The following is a 27,756-nucleotide window of genomic DNA, read 5'->3' on the forward strand; positions in this document are numbered from 1 at the left end:
ATGCACCAATGGGCGTTTGAACGCCAGAATGATGCATGAAGGCATTTTACATGCCTATATGGTGAAGGAATGATATTTGTTTTCACCTCAGGATCTGTGGACCCCACAGGATCCCCACCTAACATATTCCTACCTTACCTTTTAATCCTAATCACACTCTCCTAATCCAAATCTATTCTTCCCCATGTCACATTTCCCAACACCTCTCACCAATCACCTCAACTCCTCTTCCCAATTACCCCATTCACCATTCACATCAACCCACTCTTCCCCATAAACCCCACCTACCTTCATAAAATTCAAATTCAATTTTCCACCCATTCCCACCCAAATTGGCCGACCACCCACCCTCCCCTCTCCCTATAAATACCCTTCCCTTCTACTTCATTTTCACATAACACAACCCCTTCTTCTCCCACATAGCCGAACCTACTTCTCTCCCTCTCTCCCATATTTTCTTCTTCTTCTTCTACTCTTCTTTTCTTTTTTTTGCTCGAGGACGAGCAAAATTTTAAGTTTGGTGTGGTAAAAAGCATAAGCTTTTTGTTTTTCCATTACCAATGGCACCTAAGGCCGGAGTATCCTCTAGAAAAGGGAAAGGGAAGACAAAAGCTTCCACCTCCGAGTCATGGGAAGATAGAAAGATTCATCTCCAAGAGCCATCAAGACCACTTCTATGATGTGTGGCAAAGAGAAGGTGATCCCTGAGTCCCTTTCAAGCTCAAGAAGAATGAGTATCCGGAGATCCGACATGAAGTTCAAAGAAGAGGTTGGGAAGTCTTAACCAACCCCATGCAACAAGTCGGAATCTTAATGGTGCAAGAGTTCTATGCCAATGCATGGATCACTAGGAACCATGACCAAGGTATGAACCCAAGTCCAAAGAATTATCTCACAATGGTTAGGGGGAAATACTTGGATTTCAGTCCGGAAAATGTAAGGTTGGCATTCCACTTGCCTATGATGCAAGGTGATGAACGCCCTACACTAGAAGGGTCAACTTTAACCAAAGGTTGGACCAAGTCCTTATGGACATATGTGTGGAAGGAGCTCAGTGGAGAATAGACTCCAAAGGCAAGCCAGTCCAACTAAGAAGACTGGACCTCAAGCCTATAGCTAGAGGATGTTGGAGTTCATTCAACGCTCCATCATTCCTACTAGCAACCGATCTGAAGTTACTGTGGATTGGGCCATCATGATTCATAGCATCATGATTGGAGAGGAAGTAGAAGTTCATGAGGTCATCTCCAATGAAATCTACAAAATAGCCGACAAGCCCTCACCTATGGCACGGCTAGCTTTCCCTCACCTTATTTGCCATCTATGTTACTCAGCTGGAGTTATCATAGAAGGAGATGTCTCCATTGAAGAAGACAAGCCCATCACCAAGAAAAGGGTGGAGCAAGCAAGAGAAGCCTCTCACGGCCCTCAAGAAGTGCATGAGGAAGCTCACCATCAAGAAATCCCTGAGATGCCTCAAGGGATGCACTTTCCTCCAAACAACTATTGGGAGCAACTCAACACCTCCTTAGAAGATTTAAGCCACAATGTGGAGCAATTAAGGGTGGAACACCATGAGCACTCCATCATTCTCCAAGAAATAAGAGAAGATCAAAGAGCAATGAGGGAGGAGCAACAAAGGCAAGGAAGGGACATTGAAGAGCTAAAGAACATTATTGGTCCTTCAAGAAGAAGACGCCACTAGAGGTGGATTCATTCCTTGTTCTTATTTCTTTCTGTTTTCGGTTTTTAGTATTATGTTTATCTATGTTTTGTGTCTTTATTTCATGATCACTAGTATGTAACTGATGAGCGGATATTTTATACGCTTTTTGGGATAATTTCATGTAGATTTTAGTATGTTTTAATTAGTTTTTAGTTAAATTTTATTAGTTTTTAGGCAAAAATCATATTTCTGGACTTTACTATGAGTGTGTGTATTTTTCTGTGATTTCAGGTATTTTCTGGCTGAAATTGAGGAAGCTGAGCAAAAATCTGACTTAGGCTGAAAAAGGACTGCTGATGCTGTTGGATCCTGACCTCCCTGCACTCGAAATGGATTTTCTGGAGCTACAGGAGTCCAATTGGCGCGCTCTTAACGGCGTTGGAAAGTAGACATCCAGGGCTTTCCAGCAATATATAATAGTCCATACTTTGCGCGAAGATAGACGACGTAACTTGGCGTTGAACGCCAAGTACATGCTGCTGTCTAGAGTTAAACGCCAGAAACACGTCATGATCCGGAGTTGAACGCCCAAAACACGTCATAACTTGGAGTTTAACTCCAAGAAAAGCCTCTACTCGTGGATAGCTTTAGTCTCAGCCCCAGCACACACCAAGTGGGCCCCAGAAGTGGATTTCTGCACCAATTATCTTAGTTTACTCATATTCTGTAAACCTAGGTTACTAGTTTACTATTTAAACAACTTTTAGAGAATTATTCTGTACCTCATGACATTTTCAGATCTGAATTACATACTTTTTGACGGCATGAGTCTCTAAACTCCATTGTTGGGGGTGAGGAGCTCTGCAGCGTCTCGATGAATTAATACAATTCCGTTATTTTCCATTCAAACACGCTTGTTCTTATCTAAGATGATCATTCGCGCTTAATTATGGAGAAGGTGATGATCCGTGACACTCATCACCTCCCCCAACCAGGAACGTGTGCCTGACAATCACCTCCATTCTACATTAGACTGAATGAGTATCTCTTAGATTCATTACGCAGAATCTTCGTGGTATAAGCCGGATTGATGGCGGCATTCATGAGAATCCGGAAGGTCTAAACCTTGTCTGTGGCATTCCGAGTAGGATTCTGGGATTGAATGACTGTGACAAGCTTCAAACTCCTGAAGGCTGGGCGTTAGTGACAGACGCAAAAGAATCAATGGATTCTATTCCAACCCGATTGAGAACCGACAGATGATTAGCCGTGCTGTGATAGAGCATAGGAACGTTTTCACTGAGAGGATGGGAGGTAGCCATTGACAACGGTGACACCCTACATAGAGCTTGCCATGGAAGGGACTTTTCGTGTGTTGAAGGATTTAAAGGAAGAGTTGAAGTTCGAAGGACAAAGCATCTCCAAAACTCCAACATATTTCTCATTACTGCACAACAAGTAACACTGTTATTCTCTTTTATTTTTATAATCAAATCTAGTAATTTCACTTTTAATCCTATTGGCCTCCTGACTAAGGATAATAAAATAAATATAGCTTGCTTCAAACCAATAGTCTCCGTGGGATCGACTCTTACTCACGTAAGGTATTACTTGGACGACCCAGTGCACTTGCTGGTTAGTTGTGCGGATTACAAATTCGTGCACCAAGTTTTTGGCGCCGTTGCCGGGGATTATTCGAGTTTGAACAACTAAAAGTTTATTTTATTTCTTAGATTAGGAATAATTTATTTTTATTATTTTTGTTATAGAGTCATCAAATTCTGATAGGATAGTTTCTTTTCAAAAATTTCTTTTCAAAAATTTATTATTTTTCTTTTAATTAATTGCTAATTTTCGTGAGTTTAGTGTCTTGTTCTAAGTTCGGTGTCTATTGCATATCTCATATTTTTCTTTAAAATTTTCGACTTGTGTTCTTTGTTCTTCATTGATCTTCAAGTTGTTCTTGCTTATTTTTCTTGTTTGATCTTGAGTTTTTCTTGCTTTGTGTCTTTTCTTGTTTCACTTGTGTTCTTTTTAAAGCATTAATTGGAATATCTAGAACAAGTGTTACATTTATTCCCAATTGGCTAGAGTATTGGTTTATATTCTTGATAATTGGGCATACGCTTTGGAACCTTTTTCAAAAATAATTTTTCTTGATTTAATCTTGTGCCAAACTTTAAGTTTGGTGTTTTCTTGTTAATCTTTCATAATTTTCGAAAATTTTATTAAAGTTTTCTAAAAATTTTAAGTTTGGTGTTCTTCCTTTTGTTCTTGGTGTTCTTGTGAATCTTCAAGGTGTTCTTGAGTTGTTCTTGTGTCTTGATCTTAAAATTTTTAAGTTTGGTGTTCCTTGGTGTTTTCCCTCCAAAAATTTTCGAAAATAAGGAGCATTGGATCTAAAAATTTTAAGTCTTGTGTCTTTTGTGTGTTTTTCTCTTTCATCATAAAATTCAAAATTCAAAAAAAAAAAATTATTTTCTAACTAATTTTGAACTACATTTTTCGAAAATCTTATATAAAAATTCAATTTTCAATTTCAAAATATTTCCACTTTCTTTTATTTATTTCGTTTTTATTTTATAAAAAATTAATTTTTATAAAATAAATAATATCAACATATATACCATTTCTTTTATTCCAACATGGAACTAAGTGGGAATGAACAGTCCAAGAGGACTCTGGGGTCATATGCTAACCCCACTACTGCTTCATATGGGAGTAGTATCTGTATACCCTCCATTGGAGTTAGTAGCTTTGAGTTGAATCCTCAGCTCATTATCATGGTGCAGCAAAACTGTCAGTATTCTGGTCTTCCACATGAAGAACCTACAGAGTTTCTGGCACAATTTTTGCAAATTGCTGACACAGTACATGATAAGGAAGTGGATCAGGATGTCTACAGATTATTACTGTTTCCATTTGCTGTAAGAGATCAGCTAAGAGGTGTTAAATAACCAGCCTAAGAACAGCATAAAAACATGGAAGCAGCTGTCAGAAAAATTCCTGAATCACTATTTCCCTCCAAAACGGATGACACAGCTAAGGCTAAGCATCCAAGGCTTCAAACAAGGAGATAATGAATCTCTTTATGATGCCTGGGAAAGATACAGAGAGATGCTGAGAAAATGCCCCTCTGAAATGTTTTCAGAATGGGTGCAATTAGACATCTTTTACTATGGGCTTACAGAAAAAGCTCAGATTTCTCTAGACCACTCAGCTGGTGGATCTATACATATGAGAAAAACAATTGAAGAGGCTCAAGAGCTTATTGATACAGTTGCTAGAAATCAACATCTGTACCTAAGCAGTGAATCTTCCATGAAAGAAGAAGTTAAAACAGTAACTGCAGAACTCAGTCCAGTGGATCAGGCTAATGAATTCAATCAGCAATTAGACTTTCTAACTCAGCAGCTAGCCGAATTCAAGGAAATATTACAGGAAACAAGAATGGCCAACAGGAACATGGAAGCACAATTAAAGCAGACAGAAAAGCAACTGTCAAAACAAATAACAGAAAAATGCCAAGCAGTTCAATTAAGAAATGGGAAAACATTAAATACCTCACTTCAAAGCAGCAGGAAACCAAGAAATGAACAGATAGATACTCAAAATCCCTCTGAGGACAATCAGAGCCCAGAGAGGAATAAAGCTGGCGCTGAACACCCAGACCATGCTCATTCCTGGCGTTCAACGCCAGAAACAAGCATGAATCCGGCGCTGAACGCCCAAAGGGAGCATGGTTCTGGCGTTCAAACGCCAGTAACAAACAAGGAAGTGGCGTCTAACGCCACTCCAGCTCCCACCACTGGCATTCAAATGCCAGTGGGGAATCAGTCACATACAAGTGCTGACCTTTCTAAAAAGGCTTCCCAACCCACTTCTGTAGGTAATAAACCTGCAGCAACTAAGGTTGAGGAATATAAAGCCAAAATGCCTTATCCTCAAAAACTCCGCCAAGCGGAACAGGATAAGCAATTTGCCTGCTTTGCAGACTATCTCAGGACTCTTGAAATAAAGATTCCGTTTGCAGAAGCACTTGAGCAAATACCCTCTTATGCTAAGTTCATGAAAGAGATCTTAAGTCATAAGAAGGATTGGAGGGAAACTGAAAAAGTTTACCTCACTGAAGAATGCAGTGCAGTCATTCTGAAAAGCTTACCTGAGAAGCTTAAAGATCCTGGGAGCTTTATGATACCATGCACATTAGAGGGTACTTGTACCAAGCAAGCTTTATGTGATCTTGGGGCAAGTATCAACCTAATACCTGCATCTATTATCAGAAAGCTTGGCTTAACTGAAGAAATCAAACCAACCAGGATATGTCTTCAACTTGCTGATGGCTCCATTAAATACCCATCAGGCGTGATTGAAGACATGATTGTCAAGGTTGGGCCATTTGCCTTTCCTACTGACTTTGTGGTGCTGGAAATGGAGGAGCACAAGAGTGCAACTCTCATTCTAGGAAGACCTTTTCTAGCAACTGGCCGAACCCTCATTGATGTCCAAAAAGGGGAAGTAACCTTGAGAGTCAATGAGGAGGAGTTCAAGTTGAATGTTGTCAAAGCCATGCAACATCCAGACACCCAAATGACTGCATGAGTGTTGATATTTGACTCTCTGGTAAGAGAGGTCAATATGGCTGAGAGTCTCGAATCAGAGCTAGAGGACATATTTAAAGATGTTCAGCCTGACCTGGAGGAATCAGAGAGAATAGTAGAACCACTGAAAATCCCTCAGGAAGAGGAGAAACCTCCTAAAACCGAGCTCAAACCATTACCACCATCCCTGAAATATGCATTTCTGGGAGAAGGTGATACCTTTCCTGTAATCATAAGCTCTACCTTAGAGCCACAGGAAGAGGAAGCACTAATTCAAGTGCTAAGGACACACAAGACAGCTCTTGGGTGGTCCATTAGTGATCTTAAGGGCATTAGCCCAGCTAGATGCATGCACAAGATCTTACTGGAGGGTGACACCAAACCAGTGGTTCAACCACAAAGGCGGCTGAACCCAGCCATGAAGGAAGTGGTGCAGAAAGAGGTCACTAAATTACTAGAGGCTGGGATTATTTATCCTATTTCTGACAGCCCCTGGGTGAGCCCAGTCCAAGTTGTCCCTAAGAAAGGTGGGATAACAGTGGTTCATAATGAAAAAAATGAACTGGTTCCTACAAGAACAGTTACTGGGTGGCGTATGTGTATTGATTACAGAAGGCTCAATACAGCTACCAGAAAGGATCATTTTCCTTTACCATTCATAGACCAGATGCTAGAAAGACTAGCAGGTCATGAATACTACTGCTTCCTGGATGGATATTCAGGTTATAATCAAATTGCAGTAGATCCCCAGGATCAGGAGAAAACGGCATTCACATGCCCATCTGGAGTATTTGCATACAGAAGGATGCCATTTGGGCTATGCAATGCACCTGCAACTTTTCAGAGGTGCATGCTTTCAATTTTCTCTGATATGGTGGAAAAATTTCTGGAAGTCTTTATGGATGACTTTTCAGTGTTTGGAGACTCATTCAGCTCCTGCCTTAACCATTTAGCACTTGTTCTAAAGAGATGCCAAGAGACCAACCTAGTTTTAAACTGGGAAAAATGCCACTTTATGGTGACTGAAGGGATTGTCCTTGGGCATAAAATTTCAAACAAGGGAATAGAGGTGGATCAAGCTAAAGTTGAAGTAATTGAAAAATTACCACCACCCACCAATGTTAAGGCAATTAGAAGCTTCCTGGGGCATGCAGGATTCTATAGGAGGTTTATAAAGGATTTTTCAAAAATCGCCAAACCTCTAAGCAACCTGCTAGCTACTGACACGCCATTTATCTTTGATAAAGAGTGCCTGCAGGCATTTGAGACCCTGAAAGCTAAATTGGTCTCAGCACCAATCATCTCTGCGCCAGACTGGACATTACCATTTGAATTAATGTGTGATGCCAGTGACCATGCCATTGGTGCAGTGTTGGGACAAAGGCATGACAAGCTTCTGCACGTCATTTACTATGCCAGCTGTGTTTTAAATGATGCACAGAAGAATTACACAACCACAGAAAAAGAACTACTTGCAGTAGTTTACGCCATTGATAAATTCAGATCCTATTTAGTAGGATCAAAAGTGATTGTGTATACAGACCATGCTGCTCTTAAATATCTACTCACAAAGCAGGATTCAAAACCCAGACTTATAAGATGGGTGCTGCTTCTGCAGGAGTTTGATATAGAAATAAGAGACAGAAAAGGAACAGAGAATCAAGTAGCAGATCACCTGTCCCGAATAGAACCAGTGGAAAGGGCGTCCCTCCCTCTCATTGAGATCTCTGAAACCTTTCCGGATGAGCAACTCTTTGCCATCCAGGAAGTGCCATGGTTCGCAGACATTGCAAACTACAAGGCAGTAAGATTTATACCCAAAGAGTACAGTAGACAGCAAATAAAGAAGCTGATCACAGATGCAAAGAATTATCTTTGGGATGAGCCATATCTCTTTAAGAGATGTGCAGACGGAGTAATCCGTAGATGTGTGCCTAAGGAAGAAGCACAGAAGATCCTATGGCACTGCCATGGATCACAGTATGGAGGACATTTTGGAAGTGAGCGAACAGCCACAAGAGTCCTCCAAAGTGGCTTCTACTGGCCTACTCTCTATAAAGACTCCCGAGTGTATGTACTTAATTGTGACAGTTGCCAAAGATCTGGCAATCTACCTCACAGTTACGCCATGCCTCAGCAAGGGATCTTGGAGATTGAGTTGTTTGATGTATGGGGCATTGACTTCATGGGACCCTTCCCACCATCATACTCAAACACTTATATTCTGGTGGCAGTGGATTATGTATCCAAATGGGTGGAGGCTATTGCAACACCCACCAATGACACTAAAACAGTATTAAAATTCCTCCAGAAACACATCTTCAGTAGATTTGGTATCCCTAGAGTGTTAATTAGTGATGGGGGCACTCATTTCTGCAATAAACAGCTTTATGCTGCTCTGGTTCGTTATGGAGTTAGCCACAGGGTAGCTACTCCATATCATCCACAAACTAATGGGCAAGCTGAAGTCTCAAATAGAGAGCTCAAAAGAATCCTGGAACGGACTGTAATTAACCATAGAAGGGATTGGGCAAGAAGCTTGGATGATGCTCTGTGGGCATACAGAACAGCATTCAAGACCCCTATAGGGACCTCTCCATACCAGCTTGTGTATGGAAAGGCATGTCACTTGCCAGTGGAACTGGAACACAAGGCCTATTGGGAAACCAGATTCCTAAACCTTGATGCCAAATTAGCTGGAGAAAAACGATTGCTTCAGTTAAATGAGCTAGAGGAATTTAGACTCAATGCTTTCGAGAATGCAAAAATTTACAAAGAGAAAGCAAAAAGATGGCATGATAAGAAATTGTCATCCAGAGTCTTTGAGCCAAGGCAGAAAGTTCTGCTATTTAATTCCAGGCTCAAAATATTCCCCGGGAAATTAAAATCCCGGTGGAGAGGTCCATATGTGATTACAAGCGTATCACCATGTGGGTACGTAGAGCTTCAGGATAATGAATCCAACAAAAAGTTCATTGTTAATGGACAGAGAATTAAACATTATCTTGAAAGTAACTTCGAGCAAGAATGCTCGAAACTGAGACTTGATTAGAACTCAGTGGTAGTCCAGCTAAAGACAATAAAGAAGCGCTTGCTGGGAGGCAACCCAGCCATTTACAAAGTTTAATTACTAATTAAATAAATTTTCTTTTTTTTACAGGTATGTGTCCAAGTATCTTCAAAGGGTAAAAATAGCAATTGATTGAATTTACAGAGTTACAGGGAAATTTGGAAGCTCACTGGCGTGAAAAAGCCAGTAAGAAAGATTTTGGGCGTTGAACGCCCAAAAGAAGCACCCACTGGGCGTTCAACGCCAGTAAGGGTAGCCATCTGGGCGTTAAACGCCAGAAAGGAGCATCTTCTGGGCGTTGAATGCCAGAAAGAAGCACCTTCTGGGCGTTTAACGCCAGAGTGTTAGTATCCTGGGTGTTCAGAAAAACGCCCAGTGACAAAGGACTTCCTGGCGTTCAACGCCAGAAAGAAGCATCAGCTGGGCGTTGAACGCCCAGGAGAAGCAGCATTTGGGCGTTAAACGCCCAAAACATGCATCGTTTGGGCGTTTAACGCCAGGATGGTGGGGAGGAGGTAAAATTCGTTTTTCTTTACAATTTTTCTAAATTTTTATGTTTCAATTCATGATTTCTTGCATAAACATGTTTCAAAATGTCATTCTTCAAAATCAAATTAGTTTTCTAAGAACCCTAATTTCTAAAATCCCCTTTTCAAAAATATCAAATGTATCTTAATTCATAAACACAAATCTTTTTCCAATCCAATTCTTTTTCAAATATTTCTAATTTCTTCTCATATCTTTTTCAACTCATCTTATCTTTTTTCGAAACTGCCTCTCCTTCTACTCCTCTCCTTTCCTTTCTTTTGCTTGAGGACAAGCAAACCTCTAAGTTTGGTGTGATTTTCCATGACCACTGAGTTAAAACTCATTAAGATCATGGCACCTAAGAGAACAGGAAGAGCAAGGATGTGAACTTAAGGGAGCTGAAGCGTCAGAAATTAATTCTTGAAGGCACCCCACAGACTAGAGGAACATCCACTTCCCAAAATACAGGTTGTTAAGTTCTAATTCTAGCTTTAACTCTGTGATAGTATTATTATAGGATTTTACCTTAGAAGTTATATAGGAGTAGTAGTAATTAGCATATCTATTTTGGCTTTATTTCCAATTAAGTTATAACTTATTTTTCTCATCATCATCAAACATGAATAAAATAGTAGATTTGTAGAATAAAGAGGCAATTTAATTTTTTCGAGTTCTTAATAAGGCAAATTCTAATTATTTATATGTGGTGGCAATACTTTTTGTCTTCTGAATGAATGCTTGAACAGTGCATATTTTTTATATTGAATTTTATGAATGTTAAAATTGTTGGCTCCTGAAAGAATGATGAACAAGAGAAATGTTATTGATGATCTGAAAAATCATGAAATTGATTCTTGAAGCAAGAAAAAGCAGTGAAAAAAAAAATTTGCGGAAAAAAAATAATATTTGGATCAAAAGGAATAAAAGCCAAACAGCCCTTAAAACCAAAAGGTAAGGGTGAAAAGGATCCAAGGCTTTGAGCATTAATGGATAGGAGGGCCCAAGGAAATAAATCCAGGCCTAAGCGGCTAAATCAAGCTGTCCCTAACCATGTGGTTGTGGCATGCAGGTCCAAGTGAAGAGCTTGAGACTGAGTGGTTAAAGTCGTGATCCAAAGCAAAAGAGTGTGCTTAAGAACTCTGGACACCTCTAATTGGGGACTCTAGCAAAGCTGAGTCACAATCTGAAAAGGTTCACCCAATTATGTGTCTGTGGCATTTATGTATCCGGTGGTAATACTGGAAAACAAAGCGCTTAGGGCCACGGCCAAGACTCATAAAGTAGCTGTGTTCAAGAATCAACATACTAAACTAGGAGAATCAATAATACTATCTGAATTCTGAGTTCCTATGGATGCCAACCATTCTGAATTTCAAAGGATAAAGTGAGATGCCAAAATTGTTCAGAAGCAAAAAGCTACTAGCCCCGCTCATCTAATTAGAATCTGAGCTTCACTTGAAACTCTGAGATATTATTGTTTCTTAATTTCTTTTCATCCTATTTTATTTATCTAGTTGCTTGAGGACAAGCAACAGTTTAAGTTTGGTGTTGTGATGAGCGGATATTTTATACGCTTTTTGGGATAATTTCATGTAGATTTTAGTATGTTTTAATTAGTTTTTAGTTAAATTTTATTAGTTTTTAGGCAAAAATCATATTTCTGGACTTTACTATGAGTGTGTGTATTTTTCTGTGATTTCAGGTATTTTCTGGCTGAAATTGAGGAAGCTGAGCAAAAATCTGACTTAGGCTGAAAAAGGACTGCTGATGCTGTTGGATCCTGACCTCCCTGCACTCGAAATGGATTTTCTGGAGCTACAGGAGTCCAATTGGCGCGCTCTCAATGGCGTTGGAAAGTAGACATCCAGGGCTTTCCAGCAATATATAATAGTCCATACTTTGCGCGAAGATAGATGACGTAACTTGGCGTTGAACGCCAAGTACATGCTGCTGTCTAGAGTTAAACGCCAGAAACACGTCATGATCCGGAGTTGAACGCCCAAAACACGTCATAACTTGGAGTTTAACTCCAAGAAAAGCCTCTACTCGTGGATAGCTTTAGTCTCAGCCCCAGCACACACCAAGTGGGCCCCAGAAGTGGATTTCTGCACCAATTATCTTAGTTTACTCATATTTTGTAAACCTAGGTTACTAGTTTACTATTTAAACAACTTTTAGAGAATTATTCTGTACCTCATGACATTTTCAGATCTGAATTACATACTTTTTGACGGCATGAGTCTCTAAACTCCATTGTTGGGGGTGAGGAGCTCTGCAGCGTCTCGATGAATTAATACAATTCCGTTATTTTCCATTCAAACACGCTTGTTCTTATCTAAGATGTTCATTCGCGCTTAATTATGGAGAAGGTGATGATCCGTGACACTCATCACCTCCCCCAACCAGGAACGTGTGCCTGACAATCACCTCCGTTCTACATTAGACTGAATGAGTATCTCTTAGATTCATTACGCAGAATCTTCGTGGTATAAGCCAGATTGATGGCGGCATTCATGAGAATCCGGAAGGTCTAAACCTTGTCTGTGGCATTCCGAGTAGGATTCTGGGATTGAATGATTGTGACAAGCTTCAAACTCCTGAAGGCTGGGCGTTAGTGACAGACGCAAAAGAATCAATGGATTCTATTCCAACCCGATTGAGAACCGACAGATGATTAGCCGTGCTGTGATAGAGCATAGGAACGTTTTCACTGAGAGGATGGGAGGTAGCCATTGACAACGGTGACACCCTACATAGAGCTTGCCATGGAAGGGACGTTTCGTGTGTTGAAGGATTTAAAGGAAGAGTTGAAGTTCGAAGGACAAAGCATCTCCAAAACTCCAACATATTTCTCATTACTGCACAACAAGTAACACTGTTATTCTCTTTTATTTTTATAATCAAATCTAGTAATTTCACTTTTAATCCTATTGGCCTCCTGACTAAGGATAATAAAATAAATATAGCTTGCTTCAAACCAATAGTCTCCGTGGGATCGACCCTTACTCACGTAAGGTATTACTTGGACGACCCAGTGCACTTGCTGGTTAGTTGTGCGAATTACAAATTCGTGCACCAGTAACCATGCCTTAAAGCTATGAATAAAATCCATTACTCCTTCACCTTTCTTAAAAGAAAAATGTTTTAATTCAAAAGAACAAGAAGTACATAAAATTCGAAAATAGCTCTTGAATTTAGTTTAATTATATTGATGTGGTGACAATACTTTTTGTTTTCTGAATGAATGCTTGAACAGTGCATATGTCTTTTGATCTTGTTGTTTATGAATGTTAAAATTGTTGGCTCTTGAAAGAATGATGAACAAAGAGAAATGTTATTGAGGATCTGAAAAATCATGAAATTGATTCTTGAAGCAAGAAAAAGCAGTGAAAAAGAAGAAGCATTCGAAAAAAAAAAGAGTATATAGAAAAAGAAGGAGCAGTAGAAAAAGCCAATAGCCCTTAAAACCAAAAGGCAAGGGTAAAAAGGATCCAAGGCTTTGAGCATCAATGGATAGGAGGGCCCAAGGAAATAAAATCCAGGCCTAAGCGGCTAAATCAAGCTGTCCCTAACCATGTGCTTGTGTCATGATGGTCCAAGCAAAAAGCTTGAGACTAAGTGGTTAAAGTCGTGATCCAAGGCAACAGAGTGTGCTTAAGAGCTCTGGACACCACTAACTGGGGACTCTAGCAAAGCTAAGTCACAATCTGAAAAGGTTCACCCAGTTATGTGTCTGTGGCATTTATGTATCCGGTGGTAATACTGGAAAACAAAATGCTTAGGGCCACAGCCAAGACTCATAAGTAGCTGTGTTCAAGAATCAACATGCTTAACTAGGAAAGTCAATAACACTATCCGAAATTCTAAGTTCCTAGAGAGGCCAATCATTCTAAACTTCAAAGGAAAAAGTGAGATGCCAAAACTGTTCAGAAGCAAAAAGCTACAAGTCCCGCTCATTTAATTATAATTAATATTCATTGATATTTCTGAATTTATAGTATATTCTCTTCTTTTTATCCTAATTGATTTTCAGTTGCTTGGGGACAAGCAACAATTTAAGTTTGGTGTTGTGATGAGCGGATAATTTATACGCTTTTTGGCATTGTTTTTAGGTAGTTTTTAATAAGTTCAAGCTACTTTTAGGGATGTTTTCATTAGTTTTTATGTTAAATTCACATTTCTGGACTTTACTATGAGTTTGTGTGTTTTTCTGTGATTTCAGGTAATTTCTGGCTGAAATTGAGGGACTTGAGCAAAACTCTGAAAAAGGCTAACAAAAGGACTGCTGATGCTGTTGGAATCTGACCTCCCTGCACTCGAAATGGATTTTCTGGAGCTACAGAACTCCAATTGGCGCGCTCTCAACGGCTTTGGAAAGTAGACATCCAGGGCTTTCCAGCAATATATAATACTTCATACTTTATTCGGAAATTGATGACGTAACTTGGCGTTGAACGCCAAGTTCATGCTGCTGTCTGGAGTTAAACGCCAGAAAAACGTCATGATCCGGAGTTGAACGCCCAAAACACGTCATAACTCGGAGTTCAACTCCAAGAGAAGTCTCAGCTCGTGGATTGATCAAGCTCAGCCCAAGCATACACCAAGTGGGCCCCGGAAGTGGATTTATGCATCAATTACTTACTCATGTAAACCCTAGGAGCTAGTTTTATTATAAATAGAACATTTAACTATTGTATTGGGGATCTTCTGATCACTTTAGATCTTAGGATCAGATCTCTGGACGCATAGTCCTTAGACCATGGGGGCTGGCCATTCGGCCATGCCTGAACCTTTTGCTTATGTATTTTCAACGGTGGAGTTTCTGCACACCATAGATTAAGGGTGTGGAGCTCTGCTGTACCTCAAGTATTAATGCAGTTCTATTTTCTTTTATCCAATTCTCTCTTATTCTTATTCCAAGATATTCATTCGCACCCAAGAATATGATGAATGTGATGATTAAATAACCCTCATTATCATTCCCACTTATGAACGCACGTGATTGACAACCACTTCCGTTCTACATGCAACAGAGCTTGAATGTGTATCTCTTAGATTTCCCAACAGAATCTTCGTGGTATAAGCTAGATAGATGGCGGCATTTATGAGGATCCGGAAAGTCTCACCTTGTCTGTGGTATTCCAGTAGGATCCTGGGAATCCGGAAAGTCTCACCTTGTCTGTGGTATTCCGAGTAGGATTCCGGTAATGAATGACTGTGACGTGCTTCAGACTTGCAAGTGCTGGGCGTGATGACAAACACAAAAGAATCAAGGGATTCTATTCCAGTAGGCGCGGGAACCAACCAGTGATTAGCCGTGCTGTGACAGAGTGCGTGAGCGTAGTTTTCACTGCGACGATGGGATGTAGCCATCAACCATGGGTGATGCCTCCAGACGATTAGCCATGCGAGTGACAGCCGCAGAGGACCATTTTCCCGAGAGGATTGAAAGTAGCCACCGCTGATGGTGAACCCCTATACACAGCTTGCCATGGAAACGAGTAAGAAGGATTGAGTTGAAGCAATAGGAGAGCAAGCGTCCTTGAGCCATACAGCATCTCCATGCACTTATCTGAAATTCCCACCAATGAGGCTGCATAAGTGACCATAGCTTGCTTCATACCAACAATCTCTGTGGGATCGACCCTTACTCACGTAAGGTTTATTACTTGGACGACCCAGTACACTTGCTGGTTAGTTGAACGGAGTTGTGAATTCAACCAGTGCCATAAGAAGCTTTCATCTCAAAATAGTTAGAACATGGATCACAATTTCGTCCACCACATTCTCATCCTCCCCTGTGTCAAGAATCACAAAATTTGCTGGGAGGAAGAACTTACCCACTTTGACCAAGATATTCTCCACTAATCCGTATGCAGGCTTTATAGATTTGTCTGCCATCTGTAATGTTATCCTTGTGGGTTGTGCCTCTTGGATTTGCAGCTTCTTCATCACAGACAAGGGCATTAAATTGATGCTTGCTCCCAGATCACATAACACTTTCTCAAAGGTTGTGCTCTCAATGGTGCATGGAATTTAAAAGCTCCCTGGATCTGGCATCTTCCTTGACAAGTTATTTTTAATTATGGCACTGCATTCCTTAGTCAGGACCACTGTCTCATCTCCCTTTAAGGGCTTCTTCTTTGATAATATCTCCTTCATGAACTTGACATCGAGAGGCATTTGCTCCAAAACCTCAGCAAAAGGAATATTGATTTGCAACGTTCTGAAAACTTCCAAGAACTTTGAAAACTGCTTGTCCTTGGTCTCCTTTTGAAGTCTCTGAGGATATGGCATTTTAGGCTTGTACTCAGGAGCTTTTGGAAATGTAGGATAAGTGTCAAAAGAGTCTGGGAATGGGTTGTCCGCACGCTTTGGAGGGATGTGCTCTACTTCTTCCTTTTTCTCCTCTGGAGCTTCTTTTTCAATTGGCTCCTCATTAACTTGTGCTTCCATACTTGCCACTCGTCCACTTATCAAGGTGATAGCCTTCCATTCCTCTATTGGATTTGGAATTGTGTTAATGGTCCTCTGATCAATTTGATTAACTTTTGTGGCTAATTGACCCATCTAAATCTCCAAGTTCTGAAATTTACTTGCAAACCTCTCAAGTATTTGCTTGCTCAGCTGGCCCATTTGTATCTCCAAGTTTCTAATGGAGGCTCTGGTTTCCTGCATAAAACTCCTCATCATCTCCTAATTAGAATCTTGTTGGGATTGAGAATTTGCCTACTGAGATGGTTGTTGTTGATGAGACTGAAATTGGTGGTTCTTATGATTGTTCTGTTGGAAACCGCCCTGAGAATTATTGTTGAAATTCTGATATATCTGAGGTTGGTCCCTCTACCCAAGATTGTATGTCTTAGAGTATGGATCATTATTGGAGTTTCTAGGAGCATTCCCCATGTAATTGACCTGTTCAGAAGAAAATTGAGCATAATCATAATTCTCATTTGGCATAAAATTACCTGTCATGTCATAAGGGACCTCTTGAGGTGGATTTTGGGTGTTGATAGCTGAAACTTGCATTCCACTCAACTGTTGAGTAATTAGACTTATTTGTTGAGACAAAAGTTTGTTCTGAGCAAAAAGAGCATCAAAAACTTCTACTTCCAAGACGTCTTTCTTTTGTGGGGTCTTAGAGTTCACAGAATTCCTATTAGATGAATACAGATATTAGTTGCTAGCGACCAACTCAATAAGCTCAGTAGTCTCCTCCGGTGTCTTTTTCATGTGCAATGAACCATCTGCAGAATTATATAAGCACATCTTGGATATTTCACCCAAGCCTTCATAAAAGATATCTAGTTGGGTCCATTTAGAGAACATGTCCAGAGGGTATTGCCTAGTCAGCAACTTATACCTCTCCTAAGCTTCATAGAGGGTCTTACCATCCTTCTATCTGAAGGTCTGAACCTCCACCCTAAACTTAGTCAGCTTCTTTGGTGGGAAGAATTTAGTAAGAAACCCAGTGACAACCTTATCCCAAGTATCCAAACTCTCCTTGGGTTGAGAATCTAGCCACAGATTTGCTTTGTCCTTCAAGAAAAATGGGAAGAGTATGAGTTTGTAAACCTCGGGATTCACCCCATTAGTTTTCACAGTATCAAAAATCTGCAGAAAATTAGAGATAAACTGATTTGGATCTTCCAGAGGGAGTCCATGATATTGACAATTTTGTTGCACCAAAGTGACTAGCTGTGGCTTCAGTTTAAAGTTGTTTGCAGCTATAGGAGGCACCACAATGCTTTTTCCATAAAAATCTGCAGTAGGAGTAATGTATGAGCCAAGCACTCTTCTAGGTTGTTCATTTCCAACTGGATTTGCCACATTGGCAATAGCAGCATTATTATGATCCATAGTGGACTCTGCAGCCCTGTAAAGTCTTTCTTGTTGTAAACGCCGCCTGAAAGTCCTTTCTGGTTCAGGATCAAAGTCTAAAAAAGGTTCTTTGTCTCTGTTTCTGCTCATAAACAGACAAAAAACAAGAAAAAAAATTGGGATTCTCTACGTCAGAGTGTAAAAAATTCCCTGTGAAGTAACCTGTGTAAAGAAATAAAATAAAACAATTAAATAATTAAAGCAAAAAATTCAAAAATTCTAAATAAAAAAATAGAGTGAAAATATCAAATTTTTTTTGTTTAAATTTGAACAGGAAAATTAAGTAAATAACTAGGTGACACCAAACTTAATTTCAGAAATTAAAAAAATAAAATAAAATAAAGTAAAATGATTGATACAAAAATTGAAAATTTAAACCAAGAAGCAGGTGAAACAAATAACAAGAAAAGTGAAATGTATGCAACAAACAGAACGAAGCAATATGAAATAAAATAAAGAAAAACAAAGCAACGAAAGCAGAGGGAAATAAAATGAATAAGACAAAAGAAAGGTTTTTAAAAGCTAATATAAAAAAATGAAAATTAAACTAAAAGGGAGTAAAAAAAAGAACAAAACGAATGCAAGGGGTGTGTGCTGTGAACGAAAGGAAACAAATAAAGAAAGAGAAAAATAAAAAAAATAAGAATGAATAATACTAAATAAAATATAATAAAGTAAAAATTATCTAATCTAAGTAATCAAATAATTGATAGTTGTTAATCACAGTCAATCTTTGGTAATGGCGCCAAAAACTTGGTGCGGAATTTACAACCACAAACTAACTAGCAAGTGCATCGGGTTGTACCAAGTAATACCTCAGGTGAGTGAGGGTCGATCCCACAAGGATTGATGGACTAAGCAACAATGGTTGATTAATTTACTTAGTTAGACAAGCAAAAAATAGTGTTTGAGAGTTCAATTACATTAAATAGTAATTAAGAATATCAGAAAGCAAGCAGTAAATAAGGTGTGAAATATATATGGGGAAACAGTTAAGGTTTCAGAGATATCTATTTTTCGGATTGACTTTTCTTACTAACTATTTTAATCATGCAAGATTTAATTCATGGCAAACTATAAATGACTAAACCCTAATTTCTTAGACATTTTTAGTCTTCTCTAAAATTCATCAACCGCCAATTCCTTGGTCACTTAATTCCAATTAGAGGGTGAAGTTCAATTCTAGTTTATATGCCACAGAAATCCTAATTACCCAAATATAAGAGAATTATATGTCGCGTATCCCGTTAAGTCCAGATAATTAGAAATTTAGGAGAATATGTTTTCAAGCTATTGTTCAAGTAAAGAGCTTTTCCAAGTTATACAAGAACTTAATTAGAACAAGGGTCATACTTCCGTTCCACCCAAATTCATAAAATAAAGAACGAAAACAATTCTTGAAATATAAATTAGTACATGAATTAAAATATAAAAATAATAGTATAAATCCATACAATAGATAGAGCTCCTAACCTTAACAGTGGAGGTTTAGTTGCTCATGGTTCAGAGAGAAAATAAAGATTCAGGTAAATTGTAAATTGCGGAATGAGGTAGAAAAGAAGAGAGTAGATTCCTTTTATATCTAATCCTAATTAATGCAAAATATATTTCCTAAAACTAAATAATATCTTTTCCTATTTTTAAATAAAATAAAATTTAAATCAGAATTAATAGGAGATTGCGTGCTTGCTTCTTGGAGAGTTGGGGACCACTTGATTCCTTAATAATCCACGCCTAAATCTCAAGTTAGGCACAGCCTTGGTCGAATTGATGGAGGAGAAGTACAGACTATTATATATCGTTGGAAAGCTCTAGAAGTTAGCTTTCCAACGCTACTAGACTCACATCAATTGAACCTTTGTAGCTTGAGTTATTCAGGTTTGAGTGTAGAGAGGTTAGGGTTGATAGCATCATTCGCCTTCTTCTCTTTTTCTGCGGAAACTCCATCAAATCCATCCGAATGCTACCTAAAATAAACAGAATTGCACACGACTCAAAGTAGCATCCATAGTGGCTAAAAGATAATTAATTCTTGATTAAACTTAACAAATTAAACATAAATTCACTAGAAAAAGGTAGGAAAGATGCTCACGCATTAGATGGAACCTTAGAAGACATATTAAGTATTACTGAGCGAGACATAGAAAGCTATACCTATAAAACAATACAAAAAAACTTCATTACAAGTTGGAACAATGAACATAGCAATACAACCATTCAAACAATTCGCACAAGGTCGGGTTATCTTCAACAAAATGAAAAGAACTCCATAAGTTTTTTAATCCTCTTGCGAACATAGCAATCAAGTAACATTATCAGAACTTTAAATGGCACCGTTATCAGAAGTAAAAATGGCACCATTTGGGACACAAAGCAAAGCCCCACATTCAACATAAATTAAGAGCAGGGGAATGACTTTCAAAAAAAATAAAAAAATACTACTACAGAACAACCAGGAAAGTTACTGCAAATAGATATATTTTCAAGGAACATCAATAAACACCACCAAGAAATCATTTTTTCTCACAGATATAAAAAATGAACAACCTCAGAAGCACAAACGCATTATCTAGTAAGAAACATGGATGCAAAAAATAAAACAAGAAATGCAAGACCAACTTTGATGAAGAAGCAAATGAAGGAAAGCATATGATAGCAAAACGTGAACATTCCAAAAACCTTTAAGCAAGCACAACAGAAAATTCAAAGAAGGACTTCAAAACAGAGAAATCTTGAAAAAGAAAAATGGAAATGAAAAGCCTTGAGAGAGAGAGAATGAAGTAAAAATCTCAGACGAAGAGCAAAAAGAAGAAAGCAAAAAAGGATTGGGCTTATATAAGACTCTAGGGGTAAAATGATAAATTTATCCTCCCTAATTTATGACAAGCACAATTATCAAAATAATCATAAGAAACGTGCGAATGATTTTGAAAAGGCGCAATGTTTTAGATTCACGAACACATTGAGTACCTGACCTAACTCCTTGAAAGGCGATTTACCCGACGTGGTAAAACGACACCATAATAAATCCAGCCTAACCTGTATATGCTTAAGTCTGATCTAATGAAGTTCGATCTCAAGTAGGGGCATTATTCATACCCTAGCCCAATGCACAGCCAGGCCCAAAGTAAGTAAAGCCCAATCAACATATACGAGCTTCACTGACACCTACCCGACTTTACGGAGATCGGGCTCGACGATGCCATCGCCAGCCCTAACAACCTGAATCAGTAACCAACTCATACAACATCTCTTATTCATCTAGAAGGGAGATCTCAACAATCTCCCTAACAAAACGGAATGGTTATCCACCATCAAAAGTAGAGCTACTCTAAAAGTTAGTTATTGACTCTACATCTATACCTATAAAATACCCTAACATCCTCAGGTATACTTCGAACCTAATCTACTAAAAATTTGTTTAAACCCTTGCTAACTTAAATATCGTAGTCCCTTACAGGAGGAACTCGGATGACTTCATTCCTGCTGAAGAAGACGTCACACACAACTCTTAAAGGAGTTTGGACCTCACGTTTAAGCGCAAATTATAATTTCAAGTAACCCTTGAAACAAAAACATACCAAGTCTCAATATTGTTGAAAAACATCAGTGGAAGCACAACACTAAAATTAAAAAGCATAAACTAGAATTAAAAAAAAAGAATAATATAGGATTATAAATTTCAGTGAAAAATTCGAGGATCATTAAAAGTCTAAGCATGACAGTGCCATAGTAACACACGCACGACCTTGTTTGTTGTTGCAAATTGTCATCTTCAGTTTTTTGTGCATTTTTGTTTTTTTTTTTTTTTCTGTGCATTTTTGTTTCAATTATTTAGATATGATTTACTATAAGAATATGGTAAAACCAAATTTATTACATGGAATTAATTAAAAATTAAGTCAAATCAGTATCAACAAATTAATTAACATCTCTTTATTTGGTTATCAACAAGAAACTTTTCGTTTGTAATTGTTGATAGCATATTAGAAATGGTTTCTATGATGAGATTCTAAATGGTATTTGCAGATATCCGTCCATTTACATTGTTAATTTTAATCTTAATTATAATTAGCGTTTACTTTCTGACTCTTCTATCATACAAAATATGGGAGAATAGATGATGCATATAAGGTGTTTGATGAAAATTGTCAACGAAGAACTTGTGGCTTATACCACTATGATTACTTTGTATGCTTATAGTGCAGATTCTTGCCTCTATCTGACCTTGGTATATTCATGCTCTTATTTTGGAAACAGTTAAATTGCTTACACCGAAATTATTAACAATTTATTTCATTATCTGGAAGCTATTTGATTTTCAATAAAGGAACATCGTTCAACAATTTCAGTTGTGTGCAGAAATGAAGCAGCATGATTCCATTGAAGTTCACAACAATTTAGCAATGGATAATTCAATGAATATGCTAAAGGAAACCATGGTCATGGATGAATCAAATGTGTTAGGAACTTAGGATACCCACTGAAAGTTGCAGATCATGAAGAATGAGAAGAATACATGCTTAGTTCCTGAATCACCTCCACCATGTTTGGCCTTTGCTCAGAAAGCTCATGAGTGCACATCACTGCAATCTTTGAAAGAATTGCTGCTTCTGCTTTCGAATATTTTCCCTTTAGATTTGTGTCCACAAAATCATCAAATCTGAAAGACTCAACTGCCATTCTGATTGAACCCCCTACTGTTGTCTTCCCAGACAGGACTTGAAGAACAATGACACCGAATGCATAAACGTCGCTCTTCTCAGTGAAGCGTCCAGTGGTAACGTATTCAGGAGCTAGGTATCCCATGGCAGCACTAACTTTCAGTGCTGAGAAAACAATGTCGTCTGCTAGAAGCTTGGGGAGCCCAGCATCCATGATCAATGGGTTAAACTGATTGTCAAGAAGAACTTTTTCAACTGAAATATTTTGGTGAACTATTGTAGGTTTGCTTGCTTCATTGCTGTGCAGATATGCAAGACCTGGTTAAAAAGGATTAGCAAATACTCAATATCAACCAGATAGATACTTATGTTCATTCTGCATATTGATTATAGCTTAATCTTTACAATAGGTTCATAACAGTCGTCTGAATTCATGTAACGGATGCTAACTAATAAATAGTTGAAAAATACCTTGTAAGAAAGAGGCAAATTTTCTGATCTACAATGAGTTTCTTAGAAAATATTGGGTGTCGAAAAGAACTAACCTTTTGCAATGCCCTTGATGATGGAAACCCTCTTAGACCACTCAAGCACATTTTCACTTCCATCTTCCATATCAAGATATATAGAGAGAGTGCCACCGGTTACAAAATCGTAGACAAGGTAACATTCACCTCTACTACTTGAGCAACAAAAACCTCTCATCTTTACAATGTTTTCATGTCTCAGTGAGGTTAGCAGGCTCAATCCCTTCAAGAATTCAACTTCCTCAGGTATGCAGCATGTGACATTAATACTTCTGATGGCCACAGGAGAACCATCTCTGAGAACTCCTTTGTAGACGGCAGAGAATTTGCTCTTACCCAATAAATTGGCCTCTGAAAGATATTGTGTTGCTGATTCAATCTCATCCACATTGAACCTAAACTTGTTTAGATATTCATGGGATAATCCACTGCAATTTTTACCATCAGCAAGTGGATCCAATCCATTGTTGTAATACTCAAGATTAACAAGTGGAGATGGACTTCTTGGGTAGACCATAGGTTGGACAGGGCTAAGTTGGCTTACAGAAGAATCCGACGTATGCAGGATCCTCTGCTTTCTCCGGTGATATCTGACGAATGTGACAAACCCAGAACCTATTAGTGTGATTGTGGCGGTTATAACACTTGCTGCAATGACAGCTTGAGGAAATCTTCTTGATTTTGAGCATTGAGTCTGGTTACAATGAAACTTGATAGTGGCAGAGTCAGGGAAAACCTTTGGATAAGAACTGTTTATTGGTATATTTGGGACACTAATCTGGCTATCATATATACTATCTTTGTTGCAAGCTCTCAAGGTCGGAAACCGAAACCCCATGGCGCACAGACCTTGATTGTTTGCATATTGAAATCCTTTATCAAGTTTCCTCAATGCTTCATTTTCAATGTAAAAAACATGAATCAGTTTACATTCGAAAGTAAAAAGATCAAAATGAAGGCAAATTTTGGAATAGGGAAAAGTTAGAAGTTATTAAATCAGTCGATTTTTGCTACAAGGGGCGGGGAAAAAATGAAAAAAAAAAAACGATGATAGAGGCATACCAGAAGGGACAACTCCTGATAGAGAATTGTTTTGAACATCTAGAACTTCCAAGTGTGCAATATCAGCTAATGTTGCAGGAATTACCCCATTGAGGTTGTTGAAACTCAAATTTAGCCTCCTTAGCATTTCTAGGTTCCCCAAGCTTGGAGGAATCATACCAGTTAATTTGTTATGTTGCAAAGCCAGAACATTAAGCTGCTTCAATGAACCGATCTCATTCGGTATGCTCCCAACTAGCTGGTTAAAGCCTAACTGAAGCACTAGAAGTATGAAGAGCACGGGAACAAGGATTAACATACAGAAATAAAATCAAAACCCCTTCAAAATCTATATAAGGTAGTTTAATTAAGAATTCATTTTAAATACATTGGGATCGGTTACCTTTTTTCCATGAAGATATTCCTAGTTTATTCTTTTCTAATCTAACACAAGTAAATATAATATAAAAAACAAATACATGAAACATATCATTTTGTTCATACCAATATTTTCACCCATGTAAATGTAGTAATACATTTACAATTTGGGTAAATTAGAGTACTAACCTTCCCCTAGAATCAAGCTATGCTACACAAACACTCTTTTATTTGAATAATATACACTAACCTCTCCTAAAGTTTAGGTAATATCACACTCATTACTCTTTTACTGTAAAATACGACACTGTCCCTGGAGAGATTAGTGGAAGTATGACAACTGTCAAATTAAGAAATGTTTATAGGAGAAGTCACTGTAATTTACCCTTAAAGTCCTAGTTATTAGTTTTACCCTCCAATTGAAACTGTGGCATTTTCATGTAGAAGTTAGGGTTCAAGTGGAGAAAATTGTCCACAACCTACATTGGAATAACTCCATATAGTCCATAACATTGTCCAACACACTTAATTGACAGAGTGATTGACAGATGATTCAACAATACAATTCATATACATGACTACTCTATAGCCATTACCATTTCTACTAGCAATCATCAAAATCTCTCATTTCCAATGAATGTCTTCAGCTAAAATGCAACAATCCATGGATTCAAACTAATTAAAAAGCTTCTACCCCACTTTTTCTACAGTTACTTTCAGTCATGAAGAACATGAACATTAAAAAAAAACCAGAAAAATCTTATCCAATACAGAGAAAACTTGATCAAACAATATGAAATATGCATTATGTTTCACTATGCAATTTACTATTTTTAGTAATAAAATACACAAGTATTTATTTAGAGAGAATTTAGCATGTGGTAAGCATGTAAATGAGAGAACCAAGGCAGTTAAGTAGGCTAAATAGGGGGAATATTTCTAATTTTCTATAAAACAAACCTTGTAGGCTAGTCATTTTTCCAATCTCCTTTGGAATGCTACCAGATAGGTTATTTACATTGAGATAGAGATCAACCAATTCAGTGAGATTCGAAATCTCTATTGGTATCTCCCCGAAAATGATGTTGTAATGAAGATATAAACCAGACAAGCACTTAAGTTCAGCCACCGAAGGAGAAACCATGCCGGAAAGACCCCTTCCGGCCAACGATATGTTGGCCACTTTTCGGTGCTGGTTGCAAGCAACACCTAAGAAGGAATCAGTGCATGGATCACCATCACTTCTCCATGAACCAAGAACCTTGCCTTCTGGGTCTAGAGAGGATTTCAGGTCCATGAGAGCTCTTAGCTCTGCATTTCCATGAACTAATTTTGGACTAATAAGAAGTGCAAGAAATGGAAAAAATGAAAGTAGCAGGAGGAAATGAAAGGAGTTCATTTTATGAGCTTGGACTTGGTGTGTGAGAATTTTCTGAAACTAAACTAACCCATTTGAGTTTTGTGCTAAAGGCTCGAACATTGATCTTGGTTTTGGTATTGGTATTCTTGTTTGGGTTGTTTTGGTTGATGAAAGTTGAAACATGTTGCCATAGTCAATGGTGAAAAAGCATGACTTTGTTAGTCATTTGATTACCGACTTTGTCTAAGATTTTGTTAGTGTTCTTTATTTATTTAATTATTTTTGAATAATCTTTTTCCATTGAGATTTGAGAGTGAAGAAAGGGAAAAAGGAAAGCAAGCAGAATTTTTAATTTTCAATCAGGGAGCGGAGTTTTAATTAGTTATCTAACTTTATGAGTCGCTGACAGAAAGGTAGGTTTCACATTGCACCATTTCGATTCAGAAGCTTAAACGATTCTCGCTGGGTAACATGGACCCACTAGGTTTGACTACGTGGTCCATTAGTTTTCAATTTCGCCATACAAGGCAAGAAGAAATGTAAATTAACCGTCTCGTTTATTTTACTTTTTTATTACTTTGTTAAAAAAATTTATATATTTAGATATGTCTTTACTTAAATACGTTAATTTTATAATAAATCGAAAAATGAAAAGAAATGGTTGATTTTAAAGAACGGAATGATATATATAATGGTGCATGATGTACAACATTGTTGTGTACTTGTGTACTTGTGGATGTGAAGTAAAACTTTATGTATAATACTTGAAAAGAAATAAGGATTTACAAATACCGTGTTAAATGTTTAATCACTCGTCTTGTTATAATATAATTAGAATTAATTAGTATTATTTAGTTCTAATTATATTCTAACACATCTGATTTCACATGGGAAATATTTTTACATGTTTAATAATTTATATCTACATTGTTTATTTATTTATAATAAAAACTAAATTCTCTGAGAGATAGAGAGAGATGAGAAATAGAGAGAGTGTGGATAGAAAACACAGAGAGAGGTAGAGTTAGAAAATATGATACAGATCCGAGAGTATGGAATTGAGAAGAGTATCGACACCTAGAGCATGAATCCTTCTCTATCTTTGTGGACAACCTTCTAGGGGATATCTCGAAAAGAGAACTATTCCAACTGTTCAATTGGACGGGGCGTATAAATGATATATATTTATCACGTAAACAAAAGGTGACAATATATACATTTTTTGCGTTCAGACGATATACTACAAAAAGAGAGACTTTGAAGGCAATAAAGGAAATGAATCAAATGCAGTTGAGAGGAAAGATTGTTTTTGTGGGGGAAGCGAAGTACAGGAGGGTGTCGGATGCGCCTGAAATGAAGAGGCCACAGCGAGAAAAAAATAATCAAATTAATACAACTCAGCAGCAGCCACAAAATGAAGAGGCTCATATTGGCGAAACTCTGAATATAACAAAGTCAAACAAGAAGAAGACAGAACAAGATCCACATGGGAACAGGTGGACAAAAAAATAGACATAGTTGTAGCAAAAGAAAATTTAGACTGGTTGCAGAGAAGCATAGTGGGAGGGACTACGAAGGCTATTGATTTCAACTGCTTGAAAGAGAAGATCGCAAAAAATTTTCCTCAAGTCATTCAAGTACAAGAGATGGGTGCGTATAAAGCCCTCCTGACCTTTGATTGTATGTTGAGCGCTGAAGAAGCCTACACCTTTAGAATGAATAGTCTTCTACAAAATTTTCATAATATATGGAGGTGGGAGGAGGCTGAACGAAGTGAAACTAGAAGAGTGTGGCTAGAATGCTTGGAGTCCCATTACAACTCTGGTCAGCGGACACTTTCAAGATAATCGGAAGTCAATGGGGTGAAGTCGTTGAGTGCGATAAATTGACAGAATCATGTAATCTTTCAGTGTTGGACGAGTGCAGATTGATACATGTATTATGAACGTGATCAATGAATAGATACACATTACAACAGGCCTCAGTGGTTTTGACGTGCTGGTAAAAGAGGTGGGAAGTGAGACATACAGTTTAGGTTGT

The 27,756-nt window shown here is 38.0% G+C and overlaps 1 protein-coding gene across 1 annotated transcript; it reads right to left on the reverse strand.

Moving 5' to 3' along the window:
* Positions 1–21,921: 21,921 nt before the first annotated feature.
* On the reverse strand, positions 21,922–25,946 carry LOC130948361 (LRR receptor-like serine/threonine-protein kinase GSO1). Its single transcript, XM_057877110.1, has 4 exons — positions 25,317–25,946; positions 24,000–24,260; positions 22,956–23,831; positions 21,922–22,728 (listed from the first exon to the last, which is right to left on the reverse strand). The coding sequence occupies exons 1-4, from the start codon at positions 25,753–25,755 to the stop codon at positions 22,244–22,246; spliced, it is 2,061 nt and encodes a 686-aa protein (XP_057733093.1). The 5' UTR covers positions 25,756–25,946; the 3' UTR covers positions 21,922–22,243.
* Positions 25,947–27,756: the final 1,810 nt, after the last annotated feature.

Source organism: Arachis stenosperma, chromosome 1 (assembly GCF_014773155.1).
Source record: "Arachis stenosperma cultivar V10309 chromosome 1, arast.V10309.gnm1.PFL2, whole genome shotgun sequence".
Lineage (NCBI taxonomy): Eukaryota > Viridiplantae > Streptophyta > Magnoliopsida > Fabales > Fabaceae > Arachis > Arachis stenosperma.

Coding starts and splice junctions, on each gene's coding strand:
- LOC130948361 (XM_057877110.1), bottom strand. CDS start 25,755: ATGAACTCCTTTCATTTCCTCCTGCTACTTTCATTTTTTCCATTTCTT. Junction 24,261..25,316: donor AAAAATGACTAGCCTACAAG/GTTTGTTTTATA, acceptor TCATACTTCTAG/TGCTTCAGTTAGGCTTTAAC. Junction 22,729..22,955: donor CATCAAGGGCATTGCAAAAG/GTTAGTTCTTTT, acceptor CTTTTTAACCAG/GTCTTGCATATCTGCACAGC.